The sequence below is a fragment of the Drosophila sechellia genome, chromosome 3R (genome assembly GCF_004382195.2).
Source record: "Drosophila sechellia strain sech25 chromosome 3R, ASM438219v1, whole genome shotgun sequence".
Lineage (NCBI taxonomy): Eukaryota > Metazoa > Arthropoda > Insecta > Diptera > Drosophilidae > Drosophila > Drosophila sechellia.
The window spans coordinates 25133331-25148910 of record NC_045952.1 but is presented as its reverse complement, the minus strand read 5'-3'; the positions used below and the strand labels follow the sequence as shown (position 1 = coordinate 25148910).

Genomic DNA, 15580 nt, shown 5'->3' with positions numbered 1-15580 from the left:
ATCACAAATCCAAACCCATTCCCAGTTCGCCCGTGATGAGAAGTGTCACCTAAATCGGCCGGAGAGCAAACAAAACGTTTGACAGGCCGTTTCACATGCAAATGAGGCGCGCCTAGTCGCGTTACCGCTGCCAAAAATAAATATTTTAACGATTCGCCAAATTATTATTGCCTTATTCAGCGGCTTTGTCTTGTCGTCTTGGTCGTTGTGTTTAGCTGCTTTATGCAAATGTTGCGGGTGGAGGCGACCTTCCATCTGCCGGAAGTGAAGAATCGAACTCATCGCTAAATATAGCCGCCATCTTTACTTAATATATATACATGATTTTTGATCGCCTAGGCCGGTTGCAAATTAAAAACTGCACCACTGCGCCTTGTCAGCGCCAAATCAGATAATGCGATAATTGGTCTCTTAATAAATTACTTGGCGCCATCTGATTTGGCAATCCGAGTCGGACTATGAACCTCCTCACTGGCCAATTCTGGTTAGCTCCTAATTTGCATGCCGCTTTCCGCAGAGCCAGTAAAAACAAAGCCATGCAAATATTTGCAACCGCAGCAGCAGTGTGACAAATCATAAAATTATATTATAAATTTAACATTTTAATCTCTTATTTATGCATTTTTGAGGCAAATTTGAACTGTTCATAATTCATATCGCACCATACTGCAGCCGAAGAACTGAATATTGCACCTATAAAAGCCAAAATGTCGACTCGATAAGTCAGTAATCACCTCTTCCATCCAAACAAACAGTCAAAATGCGTTCCTTCGTCGTCCTTTGCTTTATTGCCTTGGCCACGGCCGATAAACTGGGCTACAATTACCAACCGGTTGCCCACTCTCCCTCCGGATTGAGCTTCCAGCCATCGGGATCGGCCAGCAGCGATGCACCCGCATTCGCGCCTGCACCCAGCACATCCTTTGCCCCCGGTCCCTCATCCATTGCTGATGCCCTGGAAGGATCCCAAACCGCTGCTGCCCCCAACTACGCTGCTCCTCAGGCCCAACTCGAGAAGGAGTTCTTCACCTACACCGCCGACGAGGGTGACTTCTACGATCCAGCTGCCTCCGACCGTGTTGCCAACGCCGTGAACAAGGGACTCCGCGTTGTCTTCATCAAGGGACCCGAGAACCGTGGTCTGGAGGATGCCGCTCTGGCTCTGGCCAAGCAGGCTGCCCAGCAGGAGACCGCCATCTATGTCCTGAACAAGCAGGCTGATATCGGTGATCTGGCCAACAAGCTGAACTCCATCCGCAACAACAACAACAACAAGCCCGAGGTGCACTTCGTCAAGTACCGCACTCCCGAGGATGCTGCCAACGCACAGCGTGCCATTCAGGGTCAGTACGATCAATTGGGAGGATCTTCGCAAGCTCAAGATGGTGGAGTGGCCTCCACCCTGAACTTCGCCTCCCAGCCGGCTCCCCGCGAAAGCACCGCTGCAAGTGCTCCAGGACCAAGCTACCTGCCCGCCAACATCTTCCGTCGCTTCCGTCTTTAAGTGCCATATACATGATGTTGATTTGTTGCCTAGTTAGTTATGCTTTATTTCATAAATAAAACGAAAAATTTTTGAAATCTGATTTGATTTATGTGATTGATTTTGTAAACAGAACGCTTAAGACGGATTTTTAATCGAAACAAATACAATCCAAAATTATTTAATACTGTATAAAAATTGGATGGTATTTCAGAAAAAAAAAATATAGGGGCTTTTATGAAAAAGACTTAAATGATTATTTTATGTACGTCATGCTGAGGTGACACATTGAATTCCAACTGAACAAGTTTATAATTTTCAAAAGTGAGGAAGGTAAAATTTAGCCTTAAAAACATTCAGTTTCATTTGTTTAGCTTAAGATGACAAAACATTATCAAACGATTATTTTGTATGTGTCACAGAGAAGTATAAGCAGAACTCTTGATGATGATATCCTTCTATCCAAACAAAGCATTTTTCATATTCATGATTTTAGACAACGATTGTTTGTCCGCTATTCTCCTCCTCTAATATGAAATTTTAAACTGACTGGACCCAAATTTTCTGGCTCTTATATAGGGGACTTGTATGGAATTCCCAGGCTATTTAAAACAGGTTTGCCCAGAGTTCAAAGCAAGCTTCCGACATTCTTCTTGACTTTGAACCTCAAACTAAAAAGTCACTTCAAATTCTAGACCCACTTTCGATAGCCAAAAAAAAGCGACAAACAGAAAGCAACAACAAACAATAAACTATCAATGGAGTTTGCATAGATTAAGCTTTTATCGTTTCGTAGGCGGAACTCAAAGAATGCATCACATTGTGTTCGACTTTAACGATCATCAGAACATTTTTAGACGGGCTCTGACTTTTTTTGGAAACGAGTTTGATAGTTTTGCAGCATTTTCCACAATCGAATTCCGGGCAGTTTTGGCCCGGTCAAGAATAGATCGCGGCGCCATGAACCGGTCGAGAATTTGACTTTTGCAATTGGGCAGAAAGTCGGGGGTCGCCGACTGGATGGATTGGCGAGAATTTTAGGATAGTTTTGCATAATCATTTCATAAGCGCAACGCTTTGCATAAAAAACTAGTTGAGTTATGTAGCAACCCGACGGGAATGGTGTCGGTTATAGTTCTAAGTCGGTTCTAACTACGCCAGATGGGTATATAAGCTGCTCACCTCAGTCTCAGGATTCAGTCTTGGCCTTTGCCTGTTCAGCACACTCAGCCTACAAAACCAAACCTTCACCATGCGTTTTCTCATCGCTTTCTGCCTGATTGGTGCCGCCTGCGCCCAGTACAACTACGGAGCTGGATTTACCGGAGCCGCCTCCGATAATGTTCCCAGCTACTCCGGAAGCGGTGTTGGCGACTCCTACGATGGTGCCGCCAGCAGCCCGGACTACTCGGTCTCCAGCGAACTGAACAAGGAGTACTACACCTTCGAGGCTGACGAGAGCCAGTTCGAGGATCCTCTGGCCGCCCAGAAGATCGCCGGCTCCGTGAACAAGGGACTCCGCGTGGTCTTCATCAAGGGACCCGAGAACCGTGGCCTGGAGAACGCTGCTCTGGCCCTCGCCAAGCAGGCTGCCGAGCAGAGGACCGCCATCTATGTCCTGAACAAGCAGACCGACATTGGAGATCTGGCCCAGAAATTCAATGCCGCCCGCCAGAACTCCAACCAGCGTCCTGAGGTGCACTTCGTCAAGTACAGGACTCCCGAGGATGCGGCCAATGCCCAGCGTGCCATCCAGTCGCAGTACGATAACCTCGGAGGATCCAGCCAGAACATCAACGGAGGAGTTGCCAACGCCATCAACTTCGCCTCCGCTGCCCCCGTGGTTCCCGCTCGTCGTGGCCCCAACTACTCCCCACCAGCCGCCGCCACGAGCAACTCCTACCTGCCCGCCAACATCCTGCGTCGCCTGCGCATCCGTTAAGGACCGAATGGAAAGTGACAGTTGTTAAATGTGTTGTAGAAATGTAATTGAATAAAAAACGAAAATCGATAAAAACCAATACGCTTAGATTTATATATTTGACTTTAATCTAGATCTTCCAAGTTTCTGACTTTGTCAGCTGCTCTTGCAATTTGTTTGTTTTTTAATAGCTTTTCCTTATAATAACATTTATGCAAAGCTGAATTGCTCTGTGAGCCCGAACAAAAGCCGTTCGCTGCCTACTTTGTAGGCGGACAAAACATTTTGCAGCATCAGCGCTTTGTCTTCGAGAAACTGCGCCGCCAGCTTCGAAGTTGGGTTAGTATATATAGTTATCGCCGCCGTGGTCATAGGCAGAAGCAATTTGTGCTCCGAACCAAGAGAACCTCAAACCCAAACTAAAGATGCGCGCCTTCATCGTAAGTGGTTTAGTTAGGACTTCCGCCGAATTCAGAACTAACGGATAACCCTTGAATCCTGTAGGTAATGTGCCTGGTGGCAGTCACCTGCGCCGATAAGCTCGGCTACAACTACCAGCCCGTGGGCCACTCCAGCTCCGGACTGTCCTTCGCTCCTGGAAGTGGCAGCATTGGAGGTGGTTCCATTGGAGGTGGTTCCATTGGAGGAGGATCCATTGGAGGAGGATCCATTGGAGGAGGACTCATTGGCGGCGGATTTATCGGAGGTGGAAGCATCGGAGGCGGTTCCATTGGAGGTGGTTCCCTTGGCGGTTCCATCGGTGGTGGCTCCATCGATTCTGGTCTTGGCGGTCTTGGTGGATTCGGTGGTCTAGGAGGTGGAGACGCTCTGGCCGCTCCAGTCTCCTACAACGCCCCCGCTCCCGCTGCTGAGCTCCAGAAGGAGTTCTTCACCTACTCCGCCAACGAGCAGGACTTCGATGAGCCCCAGGAACTGGAGCGTGTTGCTGGATCCGTGAACAAGGGACTGCGCGTTGTCTTCATCAAGGGACCTGAGAACAGTGGTCTGGAGAACGCTGCCCTTGCCCTCGCCAAGCAGGCTGCCCAGCAGGAGACCGCCATCTATGTCCTGAACAAGCAGGCCGATATTGGAGATCTTGCCCAGAAACTGAACGCCATCCGCAACAACAACATCAACAAGCCCGAGGTGCACTTCGTCAAGTACCGCACTCCCGAGGATGCTGCCAACGCCCAGCGCGCCATCCAGTCGCAGTACGACCAATTGGGAGGATCCTCTCAGGCCCACAACGGTGGTGTGGCCCCCGCCCTGAACTTCGCCTCCGCTGGACCCGTCCAGAAGGTTAATGCTCAGATCCCTGAGAACGCTTACCTGCCCACTTCCATCTTCCGTCGTCGTTTGTAAATATTTTAACGACTTCGAGATGAAGGCGTTGACTGTTCTTGTTAAATCTTATTGTTGAAATCTATTGATAATTAATATACAAAAAACTGAATCCAAAACTTCTATGATACTTTTTCGTGGATGGTGATGAAGTAAGCAATAGTGTATATTCTCTGATAACAACACCAGTGGAGTTACAATTTGGGATTTTAGAAAAGTATTTAAGTCATTGGTGGGATTTTTTGACCTGTTTTTATTGGTAATAATTTTTAATTTGAATTTATTCTTAAGGAGCTACAGCGCTATTAACTCAATATACAGCAAAAGACCCTTAACTCATTTAGAATTTGGTAAGCTATATAACCCACGACAGCTTCCTGATGACCTTGACTTTTAATATTTGTCATAACAAAAACATTATCGTACCAATGACTTTAAATTAACTTCAAGCTCGAAGTACTGGAGGAGGAATAAATTAAAATATTTCCGCATATTTTAAATGTAGGCTAAATGTATTTACGACATAAAACGTAAATTAAATATATAAATATCGTTTTCATCACTCTCAAGCTAAGTTTTTTATTTTATTAGTAATATATGCGAAAAAAAGAATCAATGAACTGGGGGCGGCATTTCAAACATCTCATTAGGCGACTTGCTAAATTTAGCGCTTGCATCATGTCCATAAATCAGAACTAAACAGATGTGTCCAAAACGATTATATCGACTAAACGATTGTTATTCAGTCGGAAAAACCAAGTGCAGATGTCCTACATAAAACAAGCTTTTAGCCTTGCCGAAGAATTTGTCAAAAAAATGTATTTTATATAATACTCGTACCTAATTATGACCCATCTGCATGATAAACTCATTCCGACGTGCTCGCGACATATTAATTTTATAATTTAATATGAATTCTTGTAAACTATTGGACGAAACTCGAAATATTTGAATAACCCACGACGGCCAGACTCTGCCCATTGAAACGCAACCAAAAAATTCCACACCGAACATTAAAAAAACCGAGGAAGCAAAAACCTTTGTAGGCGGCAAAACACAGTGGCTTCAAAGAAACCTCCGTGCAGCAGACGCCGCGGCGGTATCTTTGTCTTTATCAGCCTCGAAGATGGATTTGTATAAATAATAAAGATCGCTCCTAGCCAGAGACACAAGCAACTCATACCTCAAAGCAAAAGAACCAGCTATCTGCTCAAGATGCGCGCATTCATTGTAAGTAGCGCGGTTAAGGATTCAAAGGATTATACGCCAGGATAACACTTCTCTCTTCATGTCTCCAGGTCCTGTGTTTGGTGGCAGTCACCTGCGCCGATAAGCTCGGCTACAACTACCAGCCCGTGGCCCACTCCAGCTCTGGACTGTCCTTCGCTCCTGGCAGTGGCAGCATTGGAGGTGGTTCCATTGGAGGTGGATCCATTGGAGGTGGTTCCATTGGAGGAGGATCCATTGGAGGAGGCCTCATTGGTGGTGGCTCTATCGGAGGAGGAAGCATCGGAGGTGGATCCCTTGGTGGTTTCATCGGTGGTGGCTCCATCGATTCTGGTCTTGGCGGTCTTGGTGGACTCGGTGGTCTAGGAGGTGGCGACGCTCTGGCCGCTCCAGTCTCCTACAACGCACCCGCTCCCTCTGCTGAACTCGAGAAGGAATTCTTCACCTTCACCGCCAACGAACAGGACTTCGATGAGCCCCAAGAACTGGAGCGTGTTGCTGGATCCGTGAACAAGGGACTGCGCGTTGTCTTCATCAAGGGACCCGAGAACCGTGGTCTGGAGAACGCTGCCCTTGCCCTCGCCAAGCAGGCTGCCCAGCAGGAGACCGCCATCTACGTCCTGAACAAGCAGGCCGATATTGGAGATCTTGCCCAGAAACTGAACGCCATCCGCAACAACAACAACAACAAGCCTGAGGTGCACTTCGTCAAGTACCGCACTCCCGAGGATGCCGCCAACGCCCAGCGCGCCATCCAGGGTCAGTACGACCAGCTGGGAGGCTCCTCTCAGGCTCATGATGGCGGTGTTGCCCCCGCCCTGAACTTCGCCTCCGCTGGTCCCGTCCAGAAGGCCAACGCCCAGATCCCCGAGAACGCCTACCTGCCCACTTCGGTGTTCCGTCGTCTGCGTTTCTAGGAAGGCTACGTCTTGGACCCCATTAACTTAAGCAAATCTCGACTGAAGAACTCATTCTTCCTGTTACACGTTGTTGACTAATGCATAATTACACCAATAAATTTGAAATTTAAATACGAAAATTCAAACAAAGTCTGCCTGATGTGTTTTATAGAGTGACATTTTTATTGCGGCTTGGCCATAGTAGCTAATGGTGCATTAAGTCCGCCTTGTTTGGCTTGATTGTTTGCGGATGGGTTAAGTATAAAAAGTGCCCTTCAAACTATAAATATCTCGAATTGACGACATCAAGATAAGGAAGGCAGTTCGGAGCAGGTTTCCTTTATGAGTTTAACCCCTCGTCGAAACATATTCACCGAGACTTTCCATACAAATCGATGGACTAATTGTCTGCCATACCAACTCGCATGCCGCCAAATTAATCGACTACAAGATTAGATCCACCCACTTGGCCAGCGGGAAGCATTAATACCGGACTCCCGGCCAACGAGGAACTGGTTCTTTCCCGCCGACAGCTCAAGGTCGCGGAGATGCCAACAACTGTTAGATGACCTGGTTTCCGAACTCCGTCGTGTGTCACGTACAATTAGAAAGGAATCTCAAGTGCAACCCACATACGAAGGCAATGAAGATTTATGCCCAATCGAAACCTGATTAGCCATAAAAACAAAGACTAATCATTAATTTTATTAAGCTGACGATCACTTTTTTGTTGAAATCATTAACAAATAAGCGGTTCTGTATACATATTCAAGCAAATATAACAAAACAATCCGATTGAAATAGCCAAGAGATCGGTTATTTTACTTTTGTTTGTGCATAAATTATAAGCCAATTATGGGTGAATCACGATAGTTCGGAAAACGACTGGACTCGCAATCGGATCTTAGCTCGGACTTGGACTCCGATTCGGAATCTTATCTCAGTCGGCGGCACGATTGAAGCTGTCTTTTGCTCAAAACAATGTGTTAAATGTGTTAAGAGCGAAATTATGTTAGCAGATTAACAGCATTCCGAAAACCCGATGGCCAATAGCCACTGGCCATTCGCGAGTCACGATTCGTGAGCGGAGATCGATGATCGCCGTGTTCCGCCAGGGGACCCCAAAGCGACTAGACGGCTCAATTGACTAGATTTTCTAGTCTAATTTTAAACGCCGTCGCGTTGGCGGTATAAAAGGTAGATAATGAATGCTATATTATTCATTCGTCTAGAACATCTCGTAGGCATCGGGTCAAAATGCGTGCCCTCATTATTCTAAGCATTGTGGCAGCGGCAAATGCCGGTAGCTTGTCCGGATATAATTACGGACAAGGTGCGACAACCAGTATTGGGGGTCGTGGTGTATCCCAAGTCCCTGCACTGGCGGGAGCAGTTAGCTATAGTGCCGTTCCCCAGGCCTCAGTTCACAAGGAGTTCTACAGCTTCTATGCCAACGATGACGACTTCGAGGATAAGGGTGCTCTGCAGAGGGCTCTTGCCTCGGTCAAGAAGAACATTCGCGTGATCTTCATCAAGTCGCCGGAGAACCGTGGCTACGAGAATGCCGTTTTGGCCCTGGCTAAACAGGCTGCCCAGCAGCAGACTGCCATATATGTGCTGCACAAACAGACTGACATCAACGAGCTGGCCCAGAAATTCAATGCCGTGCGCCAGAATGCCAACAAGAAGCCCGAGGTGCACTTCGTCAAGTACAGGACACCTGAGGATGCTGCTAATGCCCAGCGGGCCATCCAATCGCAGTACGATCAACTCGGCGGCTCTAGCCAGTCCATCAACGGTGGCGTGGCTAATGCCATCAACTTTGCATCCCAGGGAGCTGCTCCAGCACGCGTTACTCCTCAACAGGTGCCCCAGAGCAACTACCTACCCGCCAACATCCTTAGCCGCCTACGTCATTAGAAAATTGATTGTTAAACGTTGTTTTCGAATAAAAGTTATCTAATTTGGTTATGTAAATAATGCTATTTTCATTGGGTTAATTCCTTTTAAAATTTGAGAAGTCAACCTAAGTATGCAACAGTTTTTGATAAATCAAAATAAATTTTATACGTATTTATAAAAACAGAAAGAAAATAAGAAAGGAAAATAATAGGTTAAAACTCAAGATCTCAGCAGCCATAAAATGGTATTAAATTTTAAAATATGTTTAAGAATAAACTAGTTCCTAAGAAATATATAAGTGCTTCAACTTATGTGCGCTTTCAAAGTTTGCAAGAAAAATATTTCGCGGGAAATAAATCCAAACTTGCGAAGTTTCGTTTCCAATGAACTCAGCCTGCAAAGTTTTGGGTTTTTACAAATGCACTACAACATGTCAAATTGGTTTTAAAATTTAAGAATTGAATTTATTTAAGCATTAGTCAACAAAAACTACGATTTAATATCAGTCAAAAATCGCTGGCGTTTTCGATTCCGAAAGGAGTGAATCGAGCGACTTAGACGCGACGGAAGACCGAAGATGGCAGGTAGGAGTTGTCGGGGCTCTGGGCGGCGACCTGACGCACTGGAGCGGCGGAGGCGAAGTTCAGGACGGGGGCAACACCGCCGTTGTGGGCCTGAGAGGATCCTCCCAGCTGGTCGTACTGACCCTGGATGGCGCGCTGGGCGTTGGCAGCGTCCTCGGGAGTGCGGTACTTGACGAAGTGCACCTCGGGCTTGTTGTTGTTGTTGTTGCGGATGGCGTTCAGCTTGTTGGCCAGATCTCCAATATCGGCCTGCTTGTTCAGGACGTAGATGGCGGTCTCCTGCTGGGCAGCCTGCTTGGCGAGGGCAAGGGCAGCGTTCTCCAGACCACGGTTCTCGGGTCCCTTGATGAAGACAACGCGCAGGGCCTTGTTTAGGGCAGAGGACACACGCTCCAGCTGCTGGGGCTCATCGAAGTCCTGCTCGTTGGCGGTGAAGGTGAAGAACTCCTTCTGGAGCTCAGCAGCGGGGGCAGGGGCGTTGTAGGAGACGGGGGCACTGAGGGCGTCACCACCACCAATGCTTCCAATGCTTCCACCACCAATGCTGCTCAGACCACCCAGACCGGCACCGCTTCCGATGCTGGCTCCAATCGAACCACCACCAATGGATCCTCCGATGAGGCCTCCTCCGATGCTGCCGCCTCCGATGCTGCCACTGCCAGGAGCGAAGGACAGTCCGGAGCTGGAGTGTCCCACGGGCTGGTAGTTGTAGCCGAGCTTATCGGCGCAGGCGACTGCCACCAAGCACATAACCTGCAGGTAAAGAAAACAGCATTGTAATCCTTGGTATCCTTTTTGAGTATTTAATCGGCGATCGAACGTATACTTACAATGAAGGCACGCATTTTGAATTTAGTTCTTTGACTTTGACCACTTGGTTGTGTCTGACGTTTGCATCACCGAAAGGTCCAATATTTATACGAAAACCAACGATCGGTGTCACTAGACTGCGCTCAAGTTCATGCAGACTTTACCAGCGTTGTTTTTGTTGGCTCGAAGCATTTTTTGGTAACTTCTTCGGCAGCTTTTGTCTCTTGAAATGCTATCCACCTTCGAAAAACGAAGCTTGTGCGATAAAACAATGGCCAAGCCGACGTGAACAAAGCGCATCGATATCTTGCCGCCATATTCTTGCAAATGCTGGCGTCGACATTATGCTAATTCCACGATCCCTCAGTCCAAGTCGTAGTACTATCATCGAAAATGTTCAGGCACAAGACCCTACCCGTCAAGTTGTAATCCAATAGAGCAGGCTCTCGGCAGAGGAAACGGCCAGAAAACGGCTGAAAACTCGTTTAGCAAAAGCCACTATAAATGGTCATGCTTTCAGTAAATGAAATGATTTTCTTCATATTTATTATGCTAAAACATTTAGCGTAGCATCCAAACGAGTTCGAAAACGACTCGGTTTTTCTACACTTTTTAGTTGGTCCAGCCGCATATTTCTAGCTGGGAATTCCCAGCGATTATTGCGTCCCCCTTTGGTATTTGGAATATGGTATATGGTGTATGGGACTGGCTGCTCTAGGGTTTGGCCATTTGAAACCCAAACACTGGACTGTGGACTGTGGTAGGGTTGAAAAACAATAGATCTGAAATGGATAGAAATCAATTTTCGCCAGACTTTTTTGCGCATCCATTCATTCATCCATCCATCTATACGACGGTCAGTCTGTCCATTTGTCCGGAGCTCGTCGCTCGGCCATTTAACCTGTGGCAAAAACACGGCTTTGCAAAATAGAAGCCATAAAGTTAACAACCGTTGCGACCTTGAGGTTTTTTACTGTTGACCAGCACCCGAAGCTATTCGGAATTCGGCGGTAATCAGCTGGCGCCAGGCGACCATTTAATCTGATCAGCGATTATCACGTTTTTCATCATGGTTTATTGATATCATAAAAATTATGGTTTTTTATTTTATTTCGGCAAAATGTTCGAGCAGAAGGGGGGTAGGGGCAGCAACAAATCCGCTGAAAACTGATTTGATTTGCATAATTTAAATATATCCCAAGATACCCAAGATCCATATTTAAGATAGACGAACCGATTTGCAAATCAATAGTGGCGAATGCCAATCGCGGTTATGACTAATATGTATACTGATTAATATCACGGGTAACTATAGCGATGAGTAACCCGAAGATGGCGTTAGTGAGGAAATCCGCTAAGGCATCACAACCATGATATCACTTTTTGTGCCGGACACACGCAAGTTCTATATGGTTCTATATCTAATGAGGCTGTATGATGCCCCCCATTCAACGCTGGCCAGAATCCAATCAAGATTCACATTCGAAGCAATAACCTAAAGTCAAAAACTATTTGTCTTGGCTTTGTGTGCGGCCCCACCTATTGCCCACTGCCAACTGTTGCGGATCGCCGATTGGCCAGCAGCATCTCAGCCAAGTTAGTCGCTGGTGGCAATGTCATATGCAAACTAATCAAATGTAAGCATAATAAAACAAACCAGCCACAATTTCAAGGTCTCGGGCGCCACACGCACATAAAAGATGCACGCAGCAGCGACATAAAAAGTGGTCGAAACGCGGGGAAAGAGTTTCCAGCTGAGAATCGAAGATAATAGCGGTCGGACGACGTTGGCGTATCAATAAATAAATAAAAAAAACGGCCCAGGCGGACCAAAAACATCTGCGGGAGGGAATTTCTGGCACCACTTTATGTAAATGGCCTTTTGGGTCAATCGATCTATTTACAAAATCTGTCACTGTTTATTATTTTATCCATTATTTTTAGTCTTTCTCTCGTCGAGGCAACAAGACTGCCCCTATATTATTTTATTACCTTTGTACTGGCACCCACAAGAAAGTCGAAACGAATAAAATTGTGCATTTAATTTATTCGGCTATCACCTGACTGGTGTCAAAACCGGGCGGTGCCTTTGAGGTGCAAAAATCCAATCAAATCTGTCGCCTCACCATAAATTGGAGCATTAGTAATTTCCTTAAATCATAAGCATTGTTTACGAACGACAAATTTGCCAGTTAAACCCCAGTTAAACGAGTTTGTTTGCTTCTAGCCTTTCTTTTGCAAAAAATGTTTGGAGCTGCCGGCTTTTAGAACTCTTTTACGAGCAGTCCGTTTCCATTCTTCTCTAGATACGAGTTTTGGTTGCCAAAATTATTTCCGCATGCCTGGCGACAAATAAAAAACAAAAAATTTTACCCAAAAAGCTGACTGACCAGCCGCAAAATCGTTTCTCTGTGCAAAAGATATATATGCAAATATATTAAATTTGATATGCAAATAGCCGATATCAATTATTGCAAGCGCAAAAGCCCGAACCAAACCGAACCGAGCTGAAACTAAACTAAAGCTTATGCTAAAAAAAGCAATATTTTAAAAAACCTATCCGAGAGTGCAGAAAGGAATAAATCAAATCAAATTTCGCCGAGCTGGCCAATTTGTTTGGCAAATTGTGTTAGCGATAAAAATATTTTGTATTGACAATCAAACGGCAACGACGACAGATGCTGATTATTATTTTGCGTGTTTGTGTATTTTTTGCTTGCAACCAGCTAAATGGCCGAGATTAAATATTAAAAAGTATGCCATACAAGAGATTTCTGTTTGTCCACGTTAATCAGCCGAAAAAGGGACAAGAAATCAACAATCGGATAAAATATAGATCGGATAAATAGAATGTATACATATACATGGATAGAGCAAAAAACAGCGGCAAATAAATTGTCGGCTTATTGCGCGATCCTTGGCACCCACAAGATGGCCATAAATTATTTTCGAGGTCTCCTTAGTACGCATTCTAAGCATAAAACACACATTTTTGTCTGCCTTATAGTGCATATTGTCGTCGACGCTTGAGCTCTCCATTTTATTTTAATTGCAGGCCTGCCTTTGCCTAATGCCAGCTTAATGTCCCAGTTTTCAGGATACCGACTCTTTACGAGCAACAGCACGGTCCCAGTGCAAATTGTCGTTTAATTTATTAAGCAGCGACTATGCCGGCATTTGATATGAATATGTGTGTGTGCAAAACACTAATTACAGATACAGACCACGCCCACAGTCAACCAGGCGCAGCCAACATGCATATATAGTAATTAGAAAATAAGAACACATAGGCTTAAATATAGCGCCCGTTCGCAACTAGCTGGTTGACATAAATTTGGGCCAACGCTGCGTATACGTAATGAAAGCAGTCTCACAATCAAGGCAACGGAATGAATCTCTTTAGTAGAATGCCTGGGGAAAATCAAGTATGGAGCGAGGCCAGCCAGCGACTTTTATTCGTTGAAGTTGTCCAAACTGGTTGACCCAACTATCACCTGGCTGACCTGGGCTTTCCCAGTCCCGTCTCGAAATGGATCGGCAACTTGAACTTGAAGATGTCGCCATGCCCATTTGCATTTCTAATGAAAACGTCACCAGAACTCGACCCTCTGCGGTGGTCGAGCATAAGGCTTTGTCTTCGGACCGAGAGGGAATTAACATATTTACATAATACCTACTATGTAGGTGCACCCCGTTGAGTGGTTGTTTTGTGAAATATGCTCAGATGAGTGGGCTAGCGCTCTTGCTTAATTGAGGCAAACAATTTCTCATTTGGAATGGGAGTGGGTGGTCATGTACCTAATGTTTTCGTGTTACTTGCCGGAGGCCAAGTACATTTTGGCAACTGTCTAATGTTTCCACAGGACACAACGAGTGTTTGCTTGCTGACAACAATTGGGATTTTTAGCATGCTCGCACTCGAGTTGTTAAATATTTTTCCAAGTAATTTCATCAGCTCGTTGGGAATTTGATTTTATGGCATGCTTGACTTAAACGAAGGGCTAAGTGCGTATACTTGATATGCTTTAAGAACGACTGTAGCTTTGACTTTCGCTTTCACTTCGCCAGGGGCTGTCATATTGGATATTCCTGGGCGCCACTCGACACCCTCCGGGCCCCGCCCACCATTCAGCGAAGCCGCCCCTTTATGCGCTGCACATGACAATGAGCAGGAATCGTGGCCCATGCTGGGATATCGCCCATTGCCCGCACTTGTCACGTCCGAGTCAATGGGCATGGGCTTCGGGATTGGGAACTGGGCGGGGTCACGGGGTCAGAGGTCGGGGATGGGCGGTTGGAGGTTACCGCTGTTCCGAGACCGGGGAGCGCGTTAAGTGATGCCGTGTTGTTCCGTTAAAAGTGACTTTAGCACGTGTGCCGTCCACGTCAGATCAGCATCAGCATCGGAATCAGCATCCGCAGCGAACCAACTTTGCGAAAGTACGATGGCGGCGGAGGAACTAGCAAACGATCTAATAACAATTCCTAGAACGTCCTGGCTCTAGTACGTACGTACGTATGTATACAGTTGGTGGCAAGACGATGTTGCGTGGTTTAATCAATCAGCAAACTAGTTGCACGTGCTCGCAGGACTCGAATGTCCTTAAAGCAGCTGCTACAGGGAATGGGCACTTTCAGCTTAGCCGCCGTGTAATTTATGAACTTGGTCAGGCTTATTATTGAAAAATTCATAAATTATAAACCAAGGTTATCATGTTTGACAAACATTGGATGGCCTTCGTTCGGCGCGTACGTGAGCAGGTGACAGATCTATCAGACCCGTTGACATGCAAACTTTTGGGCTGCAAGTGAGGGTGATGGAAAAGAAATGGGAATACATTCATATCCCGTCCAACTCAGATACCATTTCTCCCCATCAATAAGCTTCGCATTTGTTTTGCCTTCACCGCCGCGCGCGTCACGTTTCAAATTTATTACACACAGAAATTCTTCAATTTGGCGAACGCCTGTCAACTTCAGCCAATTTCAGTGGCGTTGGCTTATTTTGCGGAATGATTTCCAGCAGGTCGAAGCGGAACTATTTAATTATCCCACCGGCATATCGACTGCCTGAGGATTTCGGTGGAAATAGACTTTGTTTTCGTTCCATTCAGCGGATCCAAAATGGTGCTGCGATGGAAAACCTAGGCCTAATCTGGCCAGCAATAAGCCGCGCTGAACAAACAACCACCAAAATGTCACTTGGCAGTCTGATTGCGAAACAAATAAAAGTGGCAGAATGGATGTGGCAAGGCTGGTGGGAAGGTGCCGGATTCTGGATTTCGGATTTGGCCAACAGCAGGCCGTGACTGACGCTTATCAATATATACACAATAACGAGGCGAAAATTTTTTTCGCCCGGCTTACAGAAAGGCAAATAAGAAATTTCAAAGTAATCAAAAACTCATTGTGC

The 15580-nt window shown here is 46.1% G+C and overlaps 5 protein-coding genes across 5 annotated transcripts; 4 read left to right on the top strand and 1 right to left on the bottom strand.

The window, feature by feature from the left end:
• The first annotated feature begins 734 nt into the window (after positions 1-734).
• On the top strand, positions 735-1586 carry LOC6617063. The gene has a single exon (XM_002041355.2). The coding sequence runs from the start codon at positions 761-763 to the stop codon at positions 1502-1504; it is 744 nt and encodes a 247-aa protein (XP_002041391.1). The 5' UTR covers positions 735-760; the 3' UTR covers positions 1505-1586.
• A 1117-nt stretch (positions 1587-2703) lies between these two features.
• LOC6617062 lies at positions 2704-3504 on the top strand. The gene has a single exon (XM_002041354.2). The coding sequence runs from the start codon at positions 2736-2738 to the stop codon at positions 3423-3425; it is 690 nt and encodes a 229-aa protein (XP_002041390.1). The 5' UTR covers positions 2704-2735; the 3' UTR covers positions 3426-3504.
• Positions 3505-3748: 244 nt separating this feature from the next.
• LOC6617061 (glycine, alanine and asparagine-rich protein) lies at positions 3749-7016 on the top strand. Its single transcript, XM_002041353.2, has 5 exons — positions 3749-3844; positions 3909-4762; positions 4959-4977; positions 5895-5975; positions 6044-7016. The coding sequence occupies exons 1-5, from the start codon at positions 3830-3832 to the stop codon at positions 6887-6889; spliced, it is 1815 nt and encodes a 604-aa protein (XP_002041389.2). The 5' UTR covers positions 3749-3829; the 3' UTR covers positions 6890-7016.
• A 1081-nt stretch (positions 7017-8097) lies between these two features.
• On the top strand, positions 8098-8848 carry LOC6617059. The gene has a single exon (XM_002041351.2). It carries the CDS (start codon positions 8129-8131, stop codon positions 8789-8791), a length of 663 nt encoding a protein of 220 aa, XP_002041387.1. The 5' UTR covers positions 8098-8128; the 3' UTR covers positions 8792-8848.
• A 363-nt stretch (positions 8849-9211) lies between these two features.
• LOC6617058 lies at positions 9212-10285 on the bottom strand. The gene is made up of 2 exons (XM_002041350.2): positions 10188-10285; positions 9212-10110 (listed from the first exon to the last, which is right to left on the bottom strand). Exons 1-2 carry the CDS (start codon positions 10200-10202, stop codon positions 9328-9330), a joined length of 798 nt encoding a protein of 265 aa, XP_002041386.1. The 5' UTR covers positions 10203-10285; the 3' UTR covers positions 9212-9327.
• Positions 10286-15580: the final 5295 nt, after the last annotated feature.